Consider the following 22,806-nt stretch of genomic DNA (forward strand, 5'->3'; position numbering starts at 1 on the left):
TTTTTTTTTTTTTTTTTTTTTTTTTTAGGTGAGAGAAAATTGAGAAGCGATTTTAATTCTGATGTAAAATATGTTCACAGGAAGGTACCACTATTACCACAAATCACAAACACACTGAAAGCAATCCAAAAACTTGTATTAAAACAGATAAGCAGTAACAACAACAGTACTTAAACATAATTAATTAACTCTAGATACAAAATTCACAAGTATGATAGAACAGGTCAACCGGAACCACTAGCATAGCCTATTAATCCAAATGAACCCTAAAAATACATCAATTTAACAATCCTGTCAAGAAAAAGAGATGAATTCTGGAGGCCTAGATCTGAGAGAGATGCACTCTGGAATAAGGGAGGGGTGATACTTACAGTCTTCTCTGAGCTTGACTGCAGAATATCTCAACAGTGTGAGCTGCTAGACTGCTGCAGATACCCCACCTTCAGGACACCAGACTTCTGCACTGCCTAGTTCACCAATCAGGCAGAATGACTGTTGCCCTTCAGGATCGGTTGTCCTACCAGTATCCCTGCCCCACATCCCACCTGGTCTCTGTCTCTCACTGTTTCATAAACTCGGGTCTGGTCTCGCCCTCTGTCTCACATATACAGACACACAGTGTCTCTCTCTCTGTCTCTCTAATACAGAAATAGTGAAATCAAACTGTCTGATAGACCAGAAGTCAGACCAGCTGGTCTCATGGCCCCACCTGCCTTTAAAATCTGTGAAACATGTAGAGCATGTTAATTCTTGTCTAGTCACTGACAGGTCTGATTGTACTTAACTGTGGTTTAATTATGGGTCTATGCAGGATGGGTCTATAAAATCTTTTAAACATTATTGCAAGCACCCTTTTTTATTGTAAAGTAAGCTGATTAATTTAGGGTTTTTTTCATGCAATTGAGTGTGTTTTGAGGGTAGAATAGATTTGGTGGAAGTTTATAATAATGATGTTTTTATTTTAGTATCTAGATAGCTAGCCAGTAGCTAAAAAATCAATTTTTATTTATTTAAAAAATTAAGCATAATGCATTTTACTACCTACAGCTTCCATCATTTCAAACTAAGGTACTTGCTTTCACAGAAATCCTAATGTCAGGATACCATCTGCAGGTGTAATGCTATCCTTGTAATATAAACCCAGTGCAGAAAATAGCAGTTTGTCGCATGATGGTTCCCTGACATCTAGTGGGTGAACTTTGCAACTTCACTATGGGGTGTCTGGGAGTGATTGGCAGTGCTGCACTAATGGCTGTTCCTGCGAAGCAGTGATTCTCAACCTTTTTAGACTCAACGCCCCCACTCTCAGAAAATGCCAGCTCTTACTTTTCAGTTGTTTCTTGACTATGGAAAGTAATAGAACAGTTCTTTTGCAGAACTCAGACCACAGGAAGGGAGGGATATTTTTGATGCCATTAATCCCTATTTGAAAACTCAGAGCTTATCCTGTGTATCGTTGTTTGCACCTCTAACTGTGCTAATGTTACATGGCAACCCCCAGCACCCTTGAAAGGATTTCATGGCACCCTGGTTGCGAATCGCTGCTGTAAAGGCTAGGATACCTTATGTGGAGTTTTCCCAACATTGTATACCTTAGATATTTATTTATATCCTCTCTGAAATAATTCAGGGAATGAAAGAGTGAAGAAGAACCTGAGAAACCATAAAAACCTTGCTCTGTATTTTCGTAGTATTCTCTTGATGATTTTAGCAGTACCTTCTATATGTGCAGTTTGTACAAAGTCTTGCTGCTGAAGTTGCATTTTCATATATTTTACTCAATTGAACTGGACTAGTTTTGATGATATATACTCTATGTATACATAATAAACTGAACCAAAGTCCCAAAGCATTGCATAATAACAGTGATTTTTTTTTTCCTCAAGCATTTTCAGCAGCTTTGTTCAAGAAACCATATTGATTTCCTTCTCCCCCCTACCATCAATAGGAAAGGAAAAATGAGAAGAGATTAATGTTATGCTTCCCAAAGATAATCCCTTCCATTTGTATTGCAGACAGCTGATCCTGATATTAGAACTCTACAACCCTAATGATGTGTATGATTATTTAAGACACATTGCACTAACTCTCTGTTCTGATAAAGTATCTGAAGTCAGGTGGATCTCCTTCAAACTGGTAGGGGTTTTATTCTTTTTTATTTTCGTAACACTTATACAAATAAACTTGATAAGCTTGTCGAAGCGGTAGTTTCAAACAGACACTCTGAACACAAATATGTTTCAATTTTGAGCTGGTCAAATTGTTTTATTTGTCTATAGTTTGATGTGAATTCATTGATATGGTTTGTTTGCTTTTAAAATGACTTTTTAAAATCATAGATTTCTAGAGTTGGAAGGGACCTATTAGATCATTGAGTCTGACCCCCCTGTTCTGGGGGTCTTTTATTAGTCAAAATTGACAAGGGACTGAAAAGTCAAAATAAGACCCAGCAAAACAGCTTTAAATTCTCTTTTTCTCATATGCCTACAGAAACACAGCACTGTTATATTTCTATAGAACGTGTGCATCTCTAAGTAGTGTTTAAGAATGTGATGCAACCGAAGCACCAGCTTTCACAATCTGAATCTCATGCCTGATCTTCTTACAGGTTGTGGCTATACTACAGAAGTTCTATGCAAACAATGCAAATGCGTTGGGATTAAATTTCATTAACGAACTTGTAGTGAGGTTTCGTCATTGTTCCAAATGGGTTGGAAGACAAGCTTTTGCCTTCATTTGTCAGGTTGGAATGCCTTCTTATGTTTATATGTTGAATGTATACATACATATTTGGGAGAGTTTCTAATGCTTCTAAGAAGGAAATAAATGGCTTTCACTACTGAGAAAGGGATATGGAGCCATTGACTTCCATCTTATTTAAATTGACTAAAATCAGTACTGACTGAATGTTACTTATCTTCTGACTATAGCTTATTGCAGGGGTCAGCAACCCCCGGCACGTGTGCAGCATGTGGCATGCAAGGCCATTTTGCTTGGTGCACAACCACCAGCCCGGGCTCTAAGCAGCTGCTGCCAGCCTCAGAGCTCAGGCTGCTCCCAGCAGGCAGCTGGGAGGCTGCAAGCCCTGTTGCAAGCAGACCGGGCTCTGTGGGCCAGCTGCAGCCGGGAGGCTGCAAACAGCTGCTCCGGGCCCGGCATGTCGGCCCTCCAGTACCTTCCAAGGTAGAAATTGTGGGTTTTTTTGGCACTCTGGCCAAAAAACATTGCCTACCCCTGGCTTATTGGCTTAATTGACCTGATTTTAGTCCAAATTACTAAGCTGTCTTGGCCAGCACTTTTGATGATAAAATCAGCTAGAAGATGCTAAAACAAACTTTGTTTCATAAAACCCACCTTGAGAACCAGTAGGAACCAATGTTCTGCAGTGAGCAAGGTTCATAAGGGCTACGTGGATAAAGAGAGGTTCCCAGACAAGAACTGGTAGAAAAACAGGTGCGCCTGGAAGTGCCTTGGCTTGTCTAAACAGGAGGGGAAATGGCAGTGGGAGCTGACTGCATTAATCTTTGGTTTAACTGAAAAGAACAAAAGCTGTACATCTTGTCCTTTTGGCCAAGGAAAAAATTCCCCCAGAGTCAAGGTGACCCACAAAGGTGGCAAGAGTCCTCTTGTTGCTTGGACCACGTAAAGGAATTGTGACCACCTTAGTCCCTGTCTGAACAGGAAGTTCTTGATTCTTCTTCCATCTCTTTGGGTCACCTAAATGCATTGATTGGACCTGTCCATCCAGGAACTGGGAAGTGAAAAGAATGGCCAGCGGGAGAAGGAAAAGAAACAGAAACAACAATCAGCCTCTGCTTTGTAAATGTAAAGTGTTGAGCATGCAACTGAAATAGATAACATGCTTCTATTCTGTTTTTTTCTATATAGTTAACTTTTTCTTTTTAAACACAGACCAAACTAAGGGTAAAGTGCAAAGGGGAGGGGGAGCTCAATATTTTAAGATATTGATGATTCAGCTTGCTAAGTATGTTCTGTCTTAGGTTTTGTCTTCTGTTCTGCTTTTATCCCCCAGGCAGTGGTAGAGGAGGAGTGTATGCCTGTTGATCAGTTTGTTGAGCACTTACTCCCCAGTCTTTTAAGTCTTGCTTCTGATCCAGTGCCAAATGTAAGGGTTCTGCTAGCCAAGGCTTTAAGGCAAACACTGTTGGAGAAAGGTATGCTAAATAATTCCTTTGAAAGAACTAATTTCTTATGAGTTCCATCGTTCCTATAACAGTGCTGTTCTTTACAAATTGCTTTGCTCAGCTAGTAAAATGATGTTCAGTTTCTCTGTACAACAGAATAAGCATGCTATAATCGGGGAGTGTGCAGAACATAATATCAGTGTGCAGAAGGATGACACCATGTTTGTATTGTGTGGATTTTTTTTTCTTTTGGGAAGTTTTTTCCCAGGACTATATATCCTTTGAAGCTGACATTACATCTAATATAGGAGATGTGACATTACATCCAGTAGAGGGCAGTTGTAATGTTTTGTAATGAGAAGTCACACAGTCTTCTGCAGATTACTTTTTAGAGGAAGAACCAGTAAACTGTAGGGAATGGGATGAAAAATTCATGCAGAAGACCATTGAGAAGGTCTTTTTTCTTTCTTTCTTTGCATTTCTTTAAAAAAAAAAAAGGGGGGGGGGGGTTCAGAACATGGTAATGCTAGTGGAATATTTAAAAGGTTCTTTGCAAAATCTATTTGCCATACTCATTCTTCTTGCACCTGCCTCTGTTCCTCGTAGCATCCAGGTCATCTCTGCTATCTTTTCTGTAAGATGGCGCACAGGAACCTCCCACTCTGTCTAACCTCTGATCCTTCCCCTGCTGTCTTCTGCCCCTACCCCTATCCCTACCCCTACTCCAACCCTCCAAATCAGGTACTTTTTTAAAGTAGGCTTTTTTTTAAAGGTTTTTTAAAAAAAAATATATATATATATATATATATATATATATAGGCTTAAAAAATAAAGTATGATGGTGGCAGCCAGCCAGGTTTCCACTCATGCTGGTAGATTTCCACTTAGGACTCAGCAGAAGCAAGAGCCACTTTTAAAAAATAATGAGGACTCAACAAATAGTTCTGCCCTTGCCGAGCAATAGTAAAAGCAATTAAGAAAGAAAAATACATGTTCCTCTTGTCTGGTTTGCTTGGGCTTGCTTTAACTTCCTGAGGGAGACCAAGCCTGCAAATCAGACGAACTGCCTTGAACAATTTTTGTAACTGGGTGAAGGAAAAGGCTAACACTACCACCATGCATGCTCCCTATGCCTGTGACTTGGGTGGGGAAGCAAAAATTTTTTTTACTTTTTCTTCTAATAGGAGAATGTGAATAGTTTGTGATAGGTCTGAGCAGTGTACTGTATTGCAATGTTTTGAGGGTAATGGGTGGGGGGAAGCAGTAGTAGCAGCTGAAATAGAGGGGCATGGGGCTGTGCAACTTTACTGAGGTGGGGAGTGAACCCCCCCGGCTTGGGAAGCACTGATGTAAAGTTAGATGAACTTTGGTTAGATGAACACCTTGCTGGGGTCGTTTGACCCCAGTACTCTTTCCTGCCATGGCAGGGGGGCGGACTAGATGATCTCCTAAGGTCCCTTCCGACCCTAGAAATTATGAAACTATGAAAGTATGGCTTTGCTGAAAACGTTTTTTTTTTTTTTTTTTTCCTTCTCCCCCTTGTTCTAGCTTACTTTAAAAGTGTTGGCAATCCTCATCTAGAAGCTGTGGAAGAAACTGTCCTAGCTTTACAATCTGACAGAGACCAAGACGTTTGCTTTTTTGCCACTGTAAAACTAAAACAGAATAACATGGAGACCACTTCCATTGAAAAACAAAACTGAGCTGTTCACCTGCTATGAACCCTGAACATCAAAATGTTAACATGCCCTGTGTTCTTGGTTTGCCTGATTCATGGGGAGGAGAAAGGAGCAATTGGCTGCCTACCTGAACTGAAAGGAAAGGGATCGCTGACAATGCCACAGTCCTCACTAAATGACCACCTTTGTAGCTACAGCTGTGGATACTAGCTGATCAGTCAGACTTTGGGGATTTTTTCCCTCATAAAAGTGGGCTGTAACTTTCATATCTATCCAGATTTCAGTATTGTATATATCCTCTTATTAAGAAATTACACAAATGTAACATTTCAGTATCATAATGTTAATGTTTCTTAATACCGTTAAAAAAAGTACAACCCCTATGAATGCCAGTAATAAAGCAATCTGCTACAAGCTTAAAGGACTTCCTAAGCTTTGAAGCCCAAGGTTAGTATGCTTAAGTGAAAATGTTTCCCCCGTTTTATTGTGGTTTTTTATATTGTTTATAATATTACATTTTATTATTTTAAATGAACAATGTGTGTATACATATATGTGAATAGCTCCTGCAGCTTGGCAAAAATAATTCACAGAACTTTAATCTCATATCAATGAGAGAGATCGAAGAAGTCATTTCACTTTAAACAGCACAGTTGGCAAGTAAAAGTTAATGTGCATAGGTCACCTTTTACCTTTTAATAGACATCTGATATATTTTAAATCACAGAGGGATTAACTTGCTTTGTATTTTGTGGCTCTTTCTTATTACTTTGTCTTTTTATAAACTGCATTATCATAGCTTTTCTTTGTACACTAACTGTTATCTCCCCAAACATTTCTGTCCTCAAGTGAGTTCATTTAATTAAAATCACATTGGTAGGAGATTAAAATCTTTAAATGTTTTGCAGAGTATGTAAAAAGGGGGGCATGCACATGCACATTCACATAACTTGAAAAAACTTGTATGAGGTTCAGCAGTCATTTTCCTTGGAACCTGCCTCTCTCAAACTTACAATCTATGATCTCCTACAACGAGAGGAGATTCTTGTAAAATATTGTGGTCTCAAGTTTCCAAAGGAGGTGAAGCGCAGGTTTTCCGAGTAAGGAAGCTGACCTACTGTTCTTCACAAATTCTGTTTTTATAACTGTCTGTGGTTGTCATTATGGGGGTTGGAGGTGAGCAAAAACCCCCACAAAAAAAACAAGAAAAAAACAAAACCCACAAACTAACATTGCCTGGGGTGGCACTTGGGACATCAAGACTGTGTTAACCTGATCTCAGTATATCTAACCAGGAACTTCCTACAAGAAGAGAATAAAATCCCTGTCATTAAATCCAACAATTTTATGAAATACCAACTTAAGTTGCAATGTTGATGCCCTTGGCTGTTCCATTTTCACCCCTGTTTTCCCTTGCATCCTAAGTCTAACGTGGTCTATTGAAGTTGGGGAAAAGACGCATTGACTTTAATGGGCTTTGGATCAGGGCCATAACCTTGTTTGAGGAGGACCGTTTATATACTGGGGAAATGTCTCATTTAATGGTAGATAAATTATTATGTTCAGTGTTTGCTCAGTCTGTAAATAGACCAATGAGAGACTATTTCCATCTATGTTATTTCATTACTGTAGCATTAAGTAGTTCAACTGTTTGGAAGTTAAAAATATTGCTCTTTAACTGGATTGTCAGCTGTACGGGAAGTAGCTTTCTCAGCCTGACTCTTGTACTTTTTGGAAGGTTCAATTTTGTATAAATGTCAATGAAACTAGTTTTGAATTATACTGTATAGTATTTGTAATAAATTGTTTGCTTGCAAGACCATAGGTGCTTTTAGAATCTATAAGGGAAAATATATAGTTGCTATTTCAGTAAACAGTCTAAGCTCTGTAAATTCCACAAAGTTCTACGCTTAATTTTTTTTATAATTTTAAACAAATGCCTCTTCAATGCAAACAGATTTTTTATGACTGCAGATTCTCAGCAAAAAAGTCAAGTTAATTTTTTGTAGTTTTAATATCTTTTTTCTAATGCTAACATTAAACTAATATTTTTAAGAGTTCAGATTTTCTAAAATTGTTCCGACCAGGTTTTATTTTTGTTGACTATTAACAGGTCGTTCAGTTTCCAAGCACTGATCACAACTTTTTTTTTTTAAATGTACATAGATATGTTTTTAATGTACTGTATATAAACTGGTTACTTCAAACATCAACACAACCCAGCTTTGTTTCAGCAATCATCTTAAATAGCTACCTTTACCTGCAGTAATCTACCAGAAAACCCAAATGTCCATTGGGTGGGTATCTTTACAGAGGTGGGATAGTTTTCATAATGGGACTTCTTTAATTAAAACTTGTGGGGTGTTTTGTTTTGGTTTTTGTTTTTTAAAAGCCACCAGCTAAGTTCACAAAATCTCTTTTTAAAAAAAAATTGTGCTTTTAAAGATTTTTGGTACCTCTAGCTCTAGAGATCCATGGCCATTTTAAATAATGTGATTTTTTTTTTTTTTTAATTTAATTTAATTTTTTTAACTAGGGCTTTTAAAAACTTGTTAAACTATGGTTGTATGCACTAGAGGGGATGCCATAATTCTCCTTTTAACTTTAGACAGTGTGCAGTTCTATTAATTTGGTGCACTTTTTACAGTTTTGTTTTTTATTTTATACTGGAAATATTTCAACGTGGCTAAAGACTGCACTTTACAGCTCATACCAGACACATGTATGCAATGAAGATTAAAGCTATGTATTCTCATGCAATTCTCTGGGTTGTTTAAATTATGCAAAATTGTATGTTGCAGATGCAGCAAAAGTTAGTCTACTTTCACAAAAGCTGCAAGGATGTAATTTCTTAAAACCACTTTTGACTAAGGGACCTGAAAATAACATTAGTGGTGCAATATTGCTGTAGAAAATTATCGGGCACTTGTAATCCAAAGCATGTTAGTCATGTTGCTTAGAATTCCAACTTGCTGTATCCGCTATAGAGGATATACCCTTGGCATCTAACTGGACACTGCCCTAGTGGCAGTTTGCGTGTCTGTAAAAACAGTGTTGTTTAGAGTCCAAATAAGTGAAGACACTCTGGAAGTGCCACTCACTTGTCAGAATATAGAATCTATGTAACTTTCTATTTGTATTTATCTCAATAAATTCTGCAACTGTTTTACGAAATGTCTCAGAGGTGGCCAGATCTGTCACAAATAGCGTGTGCATTTTGTCATCTTCCACTGCGTGAGTCTGTTATAATGCTGGAGGCTGCAATGGCAGTGTATGGTCAACAGTATTGATTCATTATATGGTTCAAATGGCACCATAAAGAGCTAGATTAGGATTTAAATTTAACATCAATATCTAGTTTGGGCAAAATGTAATGTTGTCATTGATGCTTTTAATTTTGGAATTTCCCCAGTCTTCTGTGCTTGGTGTTCTCAGCCTTCATGTTGCATCAGAAGTCATTTAATGTGGGGAAGGGTGAAGTGGCCAGGGGACTGGATGAGAACACTGCATGGGCAGAGAGCTGCTGGGTCATTTTTGTTTTTCTTTTTCCCCTCAGCCCATCTGAGTGTTGCAGTCTTATAGTTGCATATCCTTATTTCTGCTTTTTTTCTGTGTATCCTTCCTCAAGTGCTTGCCTCCCCATGCATTGACAGGGACATTCATACTTCTCCCCAGCTATGACCACTCCCCGTACCTCTCCCAACCCCAAGTGCCCATCTGGCCTTCCCAAAATGCTCTCCTGCACTCCCTCTCTATTTTTATCTAAGTCCCCCTTTCCTTCTCTCATGTTCTCCACCCAATTTGCCCCTAAGCCTGTCTTCTAGACCTTCCCCCAGCTTTACTTCTCCAACTCCCTGTCTTCTCCAAGGATCAATCCTTCCCTTTTTCAGATTTCCTCTTTTCCCTCAAATTTCTGAGAAGGTCTTCAAGTAATCATAAATGATAAATCCCAAGGTTCAATCTTGCCCTATGCTTTCTTCTGTATGGGAAGAAAGAAGCCTGCATTGCACTGGTAATAGGGATTCATGTCCAACTGGTTCTCTAGTCTGTCCGGTGAGGGGGAACATATCCCCATGGTTAGGGACAGAAGTTGCACACGGACTGGTTTAAGTGATCAGAAACTGGCTTAAACCTGTAACAGAGCATAATTTAAGTGCACATAAACCAGTTTCAAAATGGCTTGAACTGGTTTAAGAGAAACCTGGTTGAATATAGTATCAGACTTGACTGATTTGGGTCAAACTGGTTTATGAAACTCCTGTCCCAGAACCCTTCCTGGTTCAAGTTAAATCACAGTCCCCCAGCATCCCAGCATACTTTCCAGCCCTGGGCTGAGCTGTGCAGCCTGCTCCAAAGAGTAGGGCTGGCCCCACCCCTCTGCTCCCTAGCTGGAGCAGTGAGGGTTGGCTGACAAGGGGATGTGGTGGGGAGGGGCAAGCCCAGTCTGCAGCTCCCCCACCTCTCCTCCCACCCCAACCCGGCAAACTCGGCTGGGGTCTAGGGCCAGGGAGGGGGGTTAAACACCTCTTCCACCACTCAAACTCACTGTGGACTACAGACTCCAGAGGCACCTGGAAGCAGAAAGAGGAAGTGTTGAGCAATCCTGCAGAGTCCTGCTGCTGTAATTCTGGACTGCAAGTCCCAGAGACCTTGGGGGTTCCTGGAAGAGGAAATGAACACACAGCCAGCAGGCATGTGGCTGCATATCTGGAATCAAAGGTAAATGTCTGTTCTCTTTTCAATTTAATCTGTGCAGTTTAGGCTAATCTGCAAAGACTGAATCGATTCAGTCTTGGGCTTTTTGACTGTACCTAGCCCAAGTCTGCAAGGAGATCTAGTAATAGCTTTGTTTACTCATCGGGGGCATCTTGGCTAGCTATGGGGCCGTGCATTATGATTATGATGAAAACCTGTGGAATCTCAACTGTCATGTGATGTAACATTTTAACTCCACTATTTAGCTCAGCAAAGCGGCTGTTTAGCTCAGTTGCTTAGAGTGTTGTGCTGGTTTGATCGCTGGTTGGACTGGATGATCTCTTGAAACCCCTTTCAGCCTTACTTCTCTGTAACCCACATTCAGGGCATACATATGTCACATCATCATGTACCCTGCCCAGATGCTCTGTGACATCGCACTGATGCTCTTCAAATGGTTGCGTCTCCAGTGACTTAGTGAGTTTAATGACAACAGTCCATTGATGGAAGGATCTCCAAGCTAGTCCCCCAACCCATAGGATGTGGCCACGCTCTCGCTTCACTGCCCCCTCCAAGAAGGAAAGGACCAGCAAAGCAGCTCCAGGCAATAGCAGCGCGGCACCCACAGTTTCTCTGCCAGCACAGTTCACTGTCCAGCTCCACCTGCCTGAGACCAATGAGACTTTCTCACTGCCCGACTGCCACAATGACTTGACTATACAGAAACTCAAGGACCATTTGGAGTTACTGGCTGGCATTCCCCTGGATTTTCAGCGTCTCCAGTACCTGGATGAAAGTGAGGACCTCTAACCCGGGGACTCTCCAGGCAAGGAATCCTTGCCACTCAGTATCCTTAATACTTGTTCAAGTCCAAGGGCCACACCTGCCCATTCTTGTGGCACTTAGTACCTGGATGAGGGTCTGAGCTCTTTGTTCTTCCATCCCACTATGTGTATGGAATTGATCTTTTGTCCCAGCCCTTGGCATTCCTTCCACCTGCCCTGGGGGACTGCCAATTCCACCCATCTGTGGCTTGCTAGGAGCTTTGCCAGGTGTGTGAAAAGGATGACCATTTTGTTTCTGCAGCATTTAATGCCTATTTAAAAACAGCCCCTGCCATCCAGTCACCTGCCTTACCTGCACATGTGCGCACACAAAGTTTTCATCTCGATTAGTATCCTGTCTGCCCATTCTAACCATGCAATATGTTCTGTCTTAAGCCCTGATCCTTCACTAAGCTCTGGGTTAGCACAGGGATCTGCCCATGTGGACCTTATTGCAGGAGGGTAAGGTATCCCAGACAGGGACCATGCCTTTGTGCTCACACAATGGGATGTCAACCTTTGTTGGAGTATCTGGGTGCTACTACAACAGAAGCAGTCAATACAGGAGGCAGACAGCAAAACCAGATCAATGCTACGTTCACTAGGGGCCGGGGGGGGTGGGAAGGCTTTCAAATAGAATTACACCCATCAAATAATGATTTTGTAGTCAGGGAGTCTTGTAGGTTGATGTGCTGAGCATTTTCTTTTCTAAAAGCTGTATGCTTTTCAAATGATATCTTAACTTTTTTTGGATTTCCCTCCAGTAGACCTGCCAGATGATTCTACATTTAAGAGCCATGATATTGTCCCTGGTGGGACAATTACTTTGCGCATCTGGCAACATGATGGCTTGGGGCATCTCGTAGCTGCAGCTGCAGAGGGAAATATTCCAAAGGTTGGTTTCATTACTTTTGTAAACACGGGGAGGGGGGCAGCTTTTTAAAGAAAGCAAGAAAGGCGGGTTAGTAAAAGGTTCCTGTTCTGGATGCCCACCTCAGACTAGTCTACATACTGCAAAGGTTGAGAAGGGGTGCTCTACCTCAAATAATGACCTTGGAAAGCTTACTAATGTGAAATCTTAGCTAATTATTAATCACAATAATACTGGAATATACCGGTCTCTCTGAGTGTGGTTTAAAAGGAATTGGAAATCTGAAGATGGTGAATGGTTTGGGCAAGAGGGAAAACATCCTGATCATGCTGATTCCTGAGTAAGGCTAAGTGCTGCTTCAAAGCTCATGGTTCCTCCAAATTCAGTGGCGCTAGCATTGCTGTAGGAAGTCTATGATATCTCCCCAGCACTTGTACGTGCTTCAGTGAAGGCGCAGGAGTGTGTAGCATAGACTGTGGTGTCCCTTGAGATGAGAGAGGTACTGTATTGTGGTTAAGGGCTGGCCAAAGATTTTTCTGAGTAAACTTTCTCAACTGGAAATCGGGTTTTTGAAAAAAGCCCTGCAGCTGCCGTGGCACTCGGGACCCCTTGCCAGGAGAGGGAATGTCATCATGGGGGAGAGCCAGCTGAAGGAGACCCACCTGTAGTGTGAGTTGGGAGCATGAGATGCTGTTGGGAGGAACTTGTAAGAATAGAAATGTCACGAATACTGACACTTTTCACCAAAAACTCCATTAGACAGCTGCCCAGCTCCAGTCCTATCCAGTGTCTCTTCTGGACCTTGGTCTTTGCCTGGTTCCCGCCCCAGTAGTTTTAGAATAAGGCGATGTTTAATATTGATAACCGTTAAATATAATTAGCTGCAAATTGTGCAATGTTTTATTTTGCCAGCTAATAAGTGCAGGTGTTACGAAGGACCCTGTCGGCAGGACTCCCCAATCAGACTTCCTGGGTCCAGAGCAGGAGGCAGACTGGAGAGCACATCGCACATTTGTGGCACTCTACATCGCCAGTCACAGAGGCCATGCTGCTGCTGTCCATTTTCTACTAGAAAACGGTAATCGCCAGAACCGGAAGGTCCAAAGGGGCCATTCTGATAGTCGATGCTGACTTCCTACAGAAAAGGGGGCATCTCCTTTACACAGAAATGTGACCCTTTGGTTAAAAGCTGATGAATTTCTCCTGGTCCTGGTTGGGAACAGTGCTCTGAGAGAAAGCATTGCTTTTCTTTTCTCTCTCTCTCTCTCTTTTTGTTGTTGTCTCCTTCGTATAACCAAGATGGCAGTTCCATGAGAACTGACATGCAAAATGACAATCCTAGGCACTGTGCTCTGAAAAGCCAGGTTGTGGCATTGCAGGCTGTCTCAAAGAGGGCTTAGGGCTGAACTATGTGATTTTTGCCTTTTACTGAGGTCTATTTTTATTATGATTATAGGGGCCTGATCCAAGCCCAATTAAAAACAATGGGAATCTTTCTGTTGGCTTCAGCAGGGTTTGGCTCAGGCTGGATGCCAGCATTTGGAGCATTTCTCTGCCAACTGACTGCTATGCTTTCCCATCACTACAGTGCACAGATCGCAGCATCCCGAACAGCTGGGCTCAGATCCAGACGCCTATTACTTTAAATTTCAGAAAAGTTCTTGACCCCATTGCTAAAGTCAGGCTAGAAACTGCATGACTTGTACAGAGTGGTGGGTTTGTGCTTGCAATTAAGCATTTGTCTTACACCTTTAAGTGCCAGGAACCTGATAAATGATGTATTGATTCCATTGGGAAAATAAACTTCTTGATGTTAAGAAGCCATTAATACAGTTTAACCCTGGGTATTAATGGCTGGTGCTGAATGGTCTGCCCTGCTGTTTTACACCTAATGGATTATACACGGGATAACATGGCCTCAGGTGGCTGTAATTCTATCATGAGGTTCTGGGGAAGCCGTAAATCAGGTGAGCGAAGGGCAAGTACTTTATTCACATCACCTGGCTCCTGTATCATTGTTACTGCTGCTGCTTGATGAAAGTAGAGTTGTCAGGTCATGAGGAAAGAGACCCTTCCTTTGTCCAGCTGTGCTTTTTTCAGTCCAAGCCTGACCTTGTTGAAAGGACTTTTTTCCCCCTCTTTCTGTCCCTTCTTGGTTCTCAGCCCCACCTTGGGTTAAATAATTGCTCCTGGTGTACAGGGAGAGATGAGCCCTGCATGGGTCACTGTTGGGCCAAGGTCTGGGCCAAGGTAGTGGAGGTGAAGGCAGAGAGGGGCATTTGTTCCCTACGGATATTTGCTAACTGCAGTGGGAAGATCTTGATTACAATGTCTCCCAAGGACGTTACAATGCTGTGAAGTAAATTCAGGCCTCTGAGTGGCATTCTGTCCTTCCTTAAATGTGCAAGGCCACACACTGCCTTCTCCCGCCTTCCCAGGCCCTGAGCATGTGTGCTCTTTTCAGGTGCAGATGTACATTTTAAAACGCCACTGGGAAGGACTGCTCTTCACGTGGCTGCTATCAAGGGCCACTACGACTGCATCGATGAACTGCTCACCTACGGGGCACAGGCTGCTACCCCAGACAACGAGGGACAGACTGCAATGAGCCTTGCTCGCCTGTGGGGCCAGAAGCAGAGTGAACGCAAAATGTTCTCCTATTTTTGGAAGCAGAGAGCAAGTGGCGTGGGACCATCCATCCCCTCCTCCACCCAGAGGCCAAGCAAGACACCTACAAATTCCCATGTGGGCTGATTTACCTAGCCCTAGGGAGCTTGAGGGGACAGCTGGTTCAAGATCCATGCTTCAAATACCAGAAGTCCTGATGCGAAATGAGCTTGTGCTGGTGATGCCATAGCCCTGATGACAACCAGCTTGACAGCACTATTCCCAAACACGTTCTTAACTTGCAGGTTATTGAGACTGGTAATACTGTGCCCTGTCCAGTTTTGCAAGCTGTGCCTCCAAATTCTCTTTGAAATGCTTGTTGCTGGACTCATTTTCTGACCATTAGCAACAGGCTGGGATGTCTAGTGGGCAGATCAGGGAGCTGGAAATAAGGAAACACTGATTTGCCATGCAGTCCTTGGTAGGTCACTGGACTTCCTGTACTGAAAAACTGGCAGGAGGCATGGGGAGGGCTCCTAGTCCCTCTGATAACATGTGCTAATGAGGTTATGCCTACAAGTGGCTAACTATGATCACTGGTAGGTATAATGAGAATAAGTATGCATGCAAATTAGGTGTGCTGTTGGGTCCAGAGAATTTTAAACTAGCAGGATTTGCAAAAGCACCTCAGGGCATGAAGCACCAGCTCTCGCTGACTTTCAAAGGGACAGTTATGTTTTAAGAAATCCCACCCTTAATCCTTCAAGACCAAATTTCCAAGTGCTCAGCCCCCAGCAGCATATTGAGATCTTCCAGAGAGCTCAGTGCAAGAAGCCATGATGAGCTATACGTGGTGACTTGTGAAGCTCATGCTGTTCCCTGTGTCAATGCAATGTGCTTGCTAACAGAACTGGGATGTTAATGCCAGCTGTGGTGATACCGCCCTCCTAGGCACTCGGCCACCTCCTGGAGTTTTGTCTGTGCCTGAGTTAGGCACCCGAAGGAGACTGATACCCTTAAGGAAGGGTGATCCCTACGCAGCCATGTGAGCTAGCAATGAAATGTAAATGGAAAGGGCAGGACTTCAGTTTCTAATGTGGCTAGAAAGAGGTGACTGGGGCTCTAGGTGCCAGCCCTCTCCTTGAATTAGGTGCCTAAGCCTACTTTTCTGGTTTGTGAAGGAAAACGAACAAGTGCTGATTCACCCAGTGTGTTAGGAGAAAACTTGCTTCTGCCTGTTTCAGATCAGGGACTCTGCTCTCAAGCAGAGTAGGCATTTGAACCTGAGTCTTGCCTGTCTCAGGAGAATGTTCAAATCACAGGGCTATTAGCCATTTTGGGGACTATAACACACACCACATGCCCCAAATGGGACCGTTGCATCACTATAAGTGGATGGGGGAGAGGGTTCTACTCTCCAAAGCAAATGAAAGCCAATTGCTTCATCCGCTGAGTGTTACTTGCACACAACAAGGTGTGCACTGCATTTTTAAAACCTGCATTTTTAATTATAACCTATGGAGAAAACTCCAGCTTTTCCTATCACATTCAAATTTTGCAACAGAAATGAGCAGAAATCTCCTGGAGAGAACTAGGACATTGTTCTTGCAGTTCCCAGCAGAGGGCACTCAGGGATCAGGCATGACAGTGGAGTAGACAGACTCCTGCTTCACAAGAGGATTATTATTAAGGCCTGCTATTGGGTGCAAACGTATCCCTGGTAAGGATTGCCAGAGATTTTAATTGTGTTTGGTGTAGTGTGGTTTGCCAATCTGTGTGTGCCATTATCTCAGTTCTGAGGGGTGTGTGCCATTGTTTGTCAAACCAAGCATGATTCAAACAATCTGAGCAGAGCAGTGCGAGTCTTCCGTTGTCAAGGACTTGTTATATAGTTCCTGTAGAAAATACAATTGTTTGCACAGGAAATCTTCTTGTGTTGTTCTGTTGCTTAATTCTTTTAAGGTTTGAGGATACCATTGTTACAGCAGCTGCATGAGAACGGTAGACCACACATTCTGCATCTGGCAATGGCTAGAATTGATGTAAAAGATGGTGCTACTGGCATTCTGCTGTGTAATTGCCCATTTCAAGGAACCACATACAGAGGGTGCCTCTGGAAGCCTTTGATTTTTCATTTTTCTTGTCTGTCTAGACTGCCAGTCTGCACCCTAGATCCTAGAAATGTGGAAAAGATTTGTACCTGTTCCCAAACCTTGCATGGCCTCCTGATTGACCATGGTGGCAGGAAAGAACAAACTGGGAATATTGCACAGAAGGACCTAGATGATCTCAAAGGGTGGAGTATATAAAATGGGATGAAATTCAGCAGTACAAAGCGCAAGTACCTGTGTACTTGAGAAGAATGGCAAGAACTTCTGTTTTAAGCTAGGTTCATCACTTGGGAATCGTAGAGAAGACAGACGTGGATGGTAGTGGTTGATCATAGGATGACCATGACCTACCCCAGTGCCTTGGAAAAGGCATATACAAGCTCAGGGTGTATCAGGACAGGGATTTACAGCAGAAGTATTAATGCCATGGTACAAGGCACTGGTGAGACATCTGAAATCTTGTGTACTGTTCTGGTTGTCCATGTTCAGGAACGGTGGGATCTGACCTGACCAGGTACAGAGGAAGGCTAGATGGATGACCAGGGAATGGAAAGGCTGTCTCGGGAGAAAAGTGGGGGAGGAAGAACCTGGCTTAGCCTAGCAACATGAACAATGGGATGGGATAGGATTGAATACAAAAGCAGAAAGAAATATCAGGAAGGAGAAAGATATTTAAGCTAAAAGAAATGGTTAATTCCAGAAAAAAATGAGCATCACTAAATGTAAGCTGGGAATTAGAAGAAAGTTTATAGCCAATAGACAAGTAAGATTTCAGTCGAAGCACATCAGCGCCGTTTGCAGTTGTTGCTTTAACTAGCTATTGGAAAAAACAAAAAATCTCGGTCAGCATGGTTAAAGTGAATGTGTTGCTTCTTTTAAGTTGGATAATGAGCTCTGCCACTACATAGGAGGAGATCAATCTCGATAAAAATAGCGTCATGGTGGAAATGGCAAGAAAGAGAGAGTTAGTGGTTAGCGAAGGGGCTGGGAGTCTTAATTTTGGGATGTGTTCTCCAGCCAGAGCTGTCTGAACGTGTGACCTTGAACATCTGATAAGGCATCAGAGGTGCATGGTGGAACAGGAAAACAGATGCATCTCTGCATGAAGTGCCTGGTGCGGACATGCACATGGGCATGTGCCTGATCCCTTTTCTGTAAAATGGAGATTGAATCATGCCAAGGGATTTCCTTAATGTTTGAACAGTGCTGTGAGCTCCTCAGACAGGGACACGACAGAAGGGAAAAGTGAGAGGATTGTTAATAAAGAGGTTTTATTAATAAAAAGCCTCTAAACCACTACATTAGGACAAATGCCATGGCTGTTTCATAATGTATAGAAGCGTGCGACAGAAGCAACTGTTTGGAGAGAGACGTTTTACCTGGATGCAAAAGGCAACAAGAGTGTAAGTGAATGTATCATGACAAGCACAGAAATAATTCATCACATTTCCTCTTCATTATCAGCTCTGCTCGTTTCCTCGCCTGGACAGGACCTCCCCACTGCATGGCCTTCACTTCCCCTGAATCTTGACGGAGTGATGGTGCCGAGAACTCAAAACGTCTGACTTCTGCTATGTGGGAACATGCCACCACACCTGGCAAGTGTCCTGCATGTCTCTTGTCAAGCTTGGTGCCTTCTGCTGGTGATACTTCGCAGAACATTCGGAAAGGTCCTTCAGCTGTGAGCTGTCTTTCCCCTGGAGGAGTCGTCTTTATGCCCAGTTGCTCTCTAAATTACCCTTTGATCTTGCTTGTGTGCCATGTGTTCATATGCCTGTCTTTGTCCAAACTCCTTGTATATAGATGATGTGCTTTGCATTGTTGTTAAAAATCGGTTGATCTCTGTCCTCAGCCAAAGACTGTCTCTGCTAATGGCATTGCTTAAAGGTTCTTAGTCAGACCAGCATGGACAAGGTAAGGTACATGGGACTAGGCTTTATGAAAATAACCATGCAGAGGAACTGCTTTATTGATGGAGCTGAAAGCTGGTTTAGCCCTGTCTTGGAGCCGCAGTCAAATCCAAGGGACAATGAAGTGATGTGTGATTCAGGTATGAAAGCGTAGGTCTCCCTTCAACACACATTGCACTATGCACTCTGTTCGTGGCAGGGGTATCCAACTCATCTTGTGGCCTATGCTGGATCCTGACAGAGGTGTGGCAGACGCACAAAGGGTGGTGGGCCAGGCAGCTGCAGGGTAACCAAGGGTTGTGCTGCACAGGCCTCACCTTCCCTCTTGTTGCTGAGGGCCATTGACACCTCATTCTGTGGCAGGCTCTGCCCACTGCTAGCCATGCCCCCAGATTCCCTGGCCCACTGGTAGCCTGGCACACTGGATGGAGCAGCTCTATGGGCTGTGTGGTTTTCACCCTTGATTTATACTAATTAACCAGATGAGAGCCACGTTCAGAGGGAACAAAATTCCCATAAAATGTTTCACTGAAAACTAATTGAGACTATCTTCTCTTCTTCTCCTATGGCTGCAGCAGAAGTATTGCTGACCTTAGCTAACTCAGCACCAGCGTCTTTGAAGAAGGCTACTTACTCTGATATGTAATAGGGGCAGATTGTAAATGCAGGTGGCTGTAAATGGAAGGAATATTAGAAATTAGCTGGCTGACTTCAATTTGAGTCAATACTTTAAGCCAAAAGAGTGAAGAAAAATGCCTGAGGATTAAAAGGGGGGAAAGTGATGGTATTAAAAGAGAGAATCAGTGTGACCATAGCTCATAAGTCTTTTTCCATGGTTTTCCACATCTACTGATCCCAGCTGCACAAGGTTAAGTCAGGCACTGCACACAGAAAGCTTTGATCCAACTAATTTGCAAAAAATCTTTAGTTCCTAAAGGCACTTGCATGCGTGAGTCTAGTTCTCAGACTCCTTGCTCTTTCCCTTATGCAGAACTCATTTCCCTGTTGCCTGTGCTTTTCAGCTGTTCTGCTCTTTCTCCAGGGAAGCTAAATAATCATAACTAATAGTTAACTAATCACCATGCAAACATCCTTTCTTTTCTTGGAGAGCTCATTATGAGGGGTTCTGATTCAGGACTTAGACCCAGTTTTGGGGGAGATCCCCAAGATACGTGCATGGTGATCAGTGGTTTTGCATGATAGTGTGCATGGAGTCAAGAGTTCTTTATTGAGTTGGTAATCCAAAAACACTGGTCACCATTCAAATACCTGAAGTATACTGAGAGACTGTGTTTGAAGGCCCAATCCAAAATTCACTGAAGTCAGTAGATGACTTCCATTGATTTTAGTAGGCTTTGGGATAGGCTCATAATGACCAAGGTTTCAGGTGTTGCAATGCTCAGTGTTTTAGGATGCAGTGCAGGGTGCCTGCCTTTGTTCTCCAGAAGTTAGGTGCTTAAGAATGGATTTACAGAAGCTGCAGGGAGTTACCTAAGGTAACCATTTGGAAATGCTGAGAAGAGCATGTCTTTAAATTGCCTCCTTCATTATTCTGGAATACGGGGACCCAAATCTCACTTCATATGGGACTCACTCAGCCATTTTTTCCCTTTCTTTCCAAAAAAAAAAAAAAGCTGTTAGTGGTGAAACTCCTCACTTTTATCCTACATCCCAGCACATAGAGCAATTAGGAGACATGTTTAATTCTCTCCTTTGCCTGAGCAGGTTCAAATCCACTTAAGCATGAGCACCAAGCTGACAGCTTTTCTGGGATAAGAGATTCCCTCCTGTGGAAGCCGCTTCATGTTCATGGGGCCAGCGAGAGGGGTTAGGTGTGAGCCTTACTCTATAGTCCCGTGGTCAGAGCATTCACCTGAGAGAGGAAACCTGGGCTCCTGTTCTTGTTCTACTGAACACAATAAAACTAGTGAATAGCGAGGCAGAAACATAGAGCTCTTTAATATGGATAGTCAGAGGTGTCTATGGACTTGAGACCCCTCCCAGGTAGCTGAGCACAGATTTGAGGATCCAAATTTTGTATTTAAGTGCCTAAATCCCAAGTCAGTGCTGAGGGAAGAGGCAGGCTTACAACACCAGGGAAAGATGTGCACTTACCCTCCCTCCTATCCAGATTTGTCCCTTCTCCTCCATCAGAGACCTGAGAATATTGTCTCACATATTGGCAACATTTACATATCTTGCTAATTAAATAAAGCATTTGAAGTAGGATCTGCTAGGACTCAGGGCTATTACTGTACCTGTTCTCTAACGGGGGGATCTGCGTTTATCAGTCGGCAGCAGAAGTGCAGAACATTGTGACAATTTCTTATTATATTCATTCCTCAAAGTGAATCAATTGAACAGAAATTGTTAAATTGCAGAGTGCAGCCTGGTTTAAAAACCCTGACAGACATCAGGAAAGTTTTGCTGATTGGGCTCTTAGAGGATGTTTTCCTCTCACATGGGAAAGAGAATTGTAGTCAGCTTGCAATCTCCCCGACATTGTTCGTGGAGGAAGCAGACAAAAAAGCACCAACGAAAAAGGATGACTGCAATTTAGTTAATTTTATGCACAACACAATCAGCATTCCAGTTGGGAGCTACTGAGCATAAATGTATTGATGGAGCAGCCAGAAATGTTCTGTGAACATAAAGGGATGAATTATTAAAAAGATGCTCCCTGGACTCGCACGTAGCTATGTTTCTGGACAGACGTATGAGGTGAATCTTGGCTCTCCTGGAGTCACTGGATTTTGGCCATGATATCTTAGATCCTGGAGAAGCTGTCTCTCCATCTGGTGTGAGTCAGCAAAGCTCTGCTGGGGTCAGTGGAGCTGTACTGATTCACTCTAGGTGAGAATTTAGCACTCGTATTTGGAGGTTGATTAGCTGGATAATTTTGCTGTTGCTTCTTTTGGTTGTGTTGCATCTTCAGCAGGATAGAAAGGGAAAATCAGAAAAATAGTTATAAAAGTTTTCTCTTTGATTTGGTGGTGTACATGAATGCCACTAGAAGTTCAGAAGGTGTCACTGGGTAATAATTTGCTTATAAAAATGCCACTGGCTTGTAGAAAAGAGGAATGTTAAATCTGACTGAGTTAAATCAGGCTACTAACAGCTTTGGTAACTTTTGACCAACCACATCAACAAGACGGGTTAGAAAGGTGAAAAAACCTGATGTGGCAGGAGCTGGCTAGCTGATTGGAGTAGCTGGGTATCTCCCAAAGCTCCGTGTTTCTCTGTGAAGGACAAGATCCAACTTCAGTTGGTTGGTTAATACCTGGCTATATGGTTTGCCTTTGCCTTTGCTTTGCTCCCTTTTTTAAAACCCTGCCCCACGTGGATTTTCTGGAGTAGAGTATCAGCCGTTGCCAGCTGCTAAAGGAGAAACTTTCCATTGGGAAAATAGTGGCAAGAAGTGACCATTCATCCTTAAAGAAAAAGAAGAACCTTCAGTTGTAGGTAATGCATGAGATTTCAGTGAGTTCTCACCATATGGGGAGTTTGAAGCATCTGTGTTTTTCCATTATTAAGATCATTCAGGATACATAAAAAAAGGCTGATGCCAGGTGCTAATTTCTTAAAGGACTCGTTTTAAAATTAATTTAATTCCTGAGCTCACCATTGTACTTGTAAACCCTCAAAAGTATATTCTGCACCCCAAGAATAAGTGCTGTACTTGGGGGGAGGGAGGAAGGGAGGCTATTTGCTATTCTGTGTGGGTAACAAAAGACTGGCACTTCTGTTATGACCGTACAGTCTTTACATGGTACTTACTGTCTTGTGCTTAAGAATAAATATGTGCATTTCCTCAGTGAAGGCTCTGTAGGGCGACCCACTAATAATAGTTCCATCTCTATGGGCATCATAGGGACCAAAGAACTACAACCATTGATTTGCCAAAGCCCCTCAGGTTTCAATAGGAGTTTTGCCTAGGTAAAAAAAAAAAAAAAAAAAAAAAAAA

The 22,806-nt window shown here is 42.5% G+C and overlaps 2 protein-coding genes across 3 annotated transcripts in view; both read left to right on the plus strand.

Annotated features, from left to right (window-relative positions):
• Positions 1-8,998, plus strand: part of LOC109292643 (serine/threonine-protein phosphatase 4 regulatory subunit 1-like) — a 38,413-nt gene extending 29,415 nt beyond the window's left edge. For both annotated transcript variants that reach the window (XM_019510190.1, XM_019510191.1), the window contains exons 17-20: positions 2,016-2,136; positions 2,609-2,743; positions 4,034-4,175; positions 5,694-8,998. In XM_019510190.1, the coding sequence (XP_019365735.1) occupies positions 2,016-2,136; positions 2,609-2,743; positions 4,034-4,175; positions 5,694-5,848 (553 nt within the window). In that variant the 3' untranslated portion in view covers positions 5,849-8,998. The remainder of the gene's footprint in view (positions 1-2,015; positions 2,137-2,608; positions 2,744-4,033; positions 4,176-5,693) is intronic.
• A 2,061-nt stretch (positions 8,999-11,059) lies between these two features.
• Positions 11,060-22,806, plus strand: part of ANKRD60 (ankyrin repeat domain 60) — a 21,399-nt gene continuing 9,652 nt past the window's right edge. Inside the window, exons 1-5 of the mRNA XM_019509764.1 lie at positions 11,060-11,315; positions 12,108-12,238; positions 13,127-13,292; positions 14,679-14,858; positions 16,784-16,894. Of these exons, the coding sequence (XP_019365309.1) occupies positions 11,060-11,315; positions 12,108-12,238; positions 13,127-13,292; positions 14,679-14,858; positions 16,784-16,894 (844 nt within the window). The remainder of the gene's footprint in view (positions 11,316-12,107; positions 12,239-13,126; positions 13,293-14,678; positions 14,859-16,783; positions 16,895-22,806) is intronic.

This window comes from Gavialis gangeticus, unplaced genomic scaffold, assembly GCF_001723915.1.
Source record: "Gavialis gangeticus isolate Ggan-Ray unplaced genomic scaffold, GavGan_comp1, whole genome shotgun sequence".
In the NCBI taxonomy this organism is placed as follows: domain Eukaryota; kingdom Metazoa; phylum Chordata; order Crocodylia; family Gavialidae; genus Gavialis; species Gavialis gangeticus.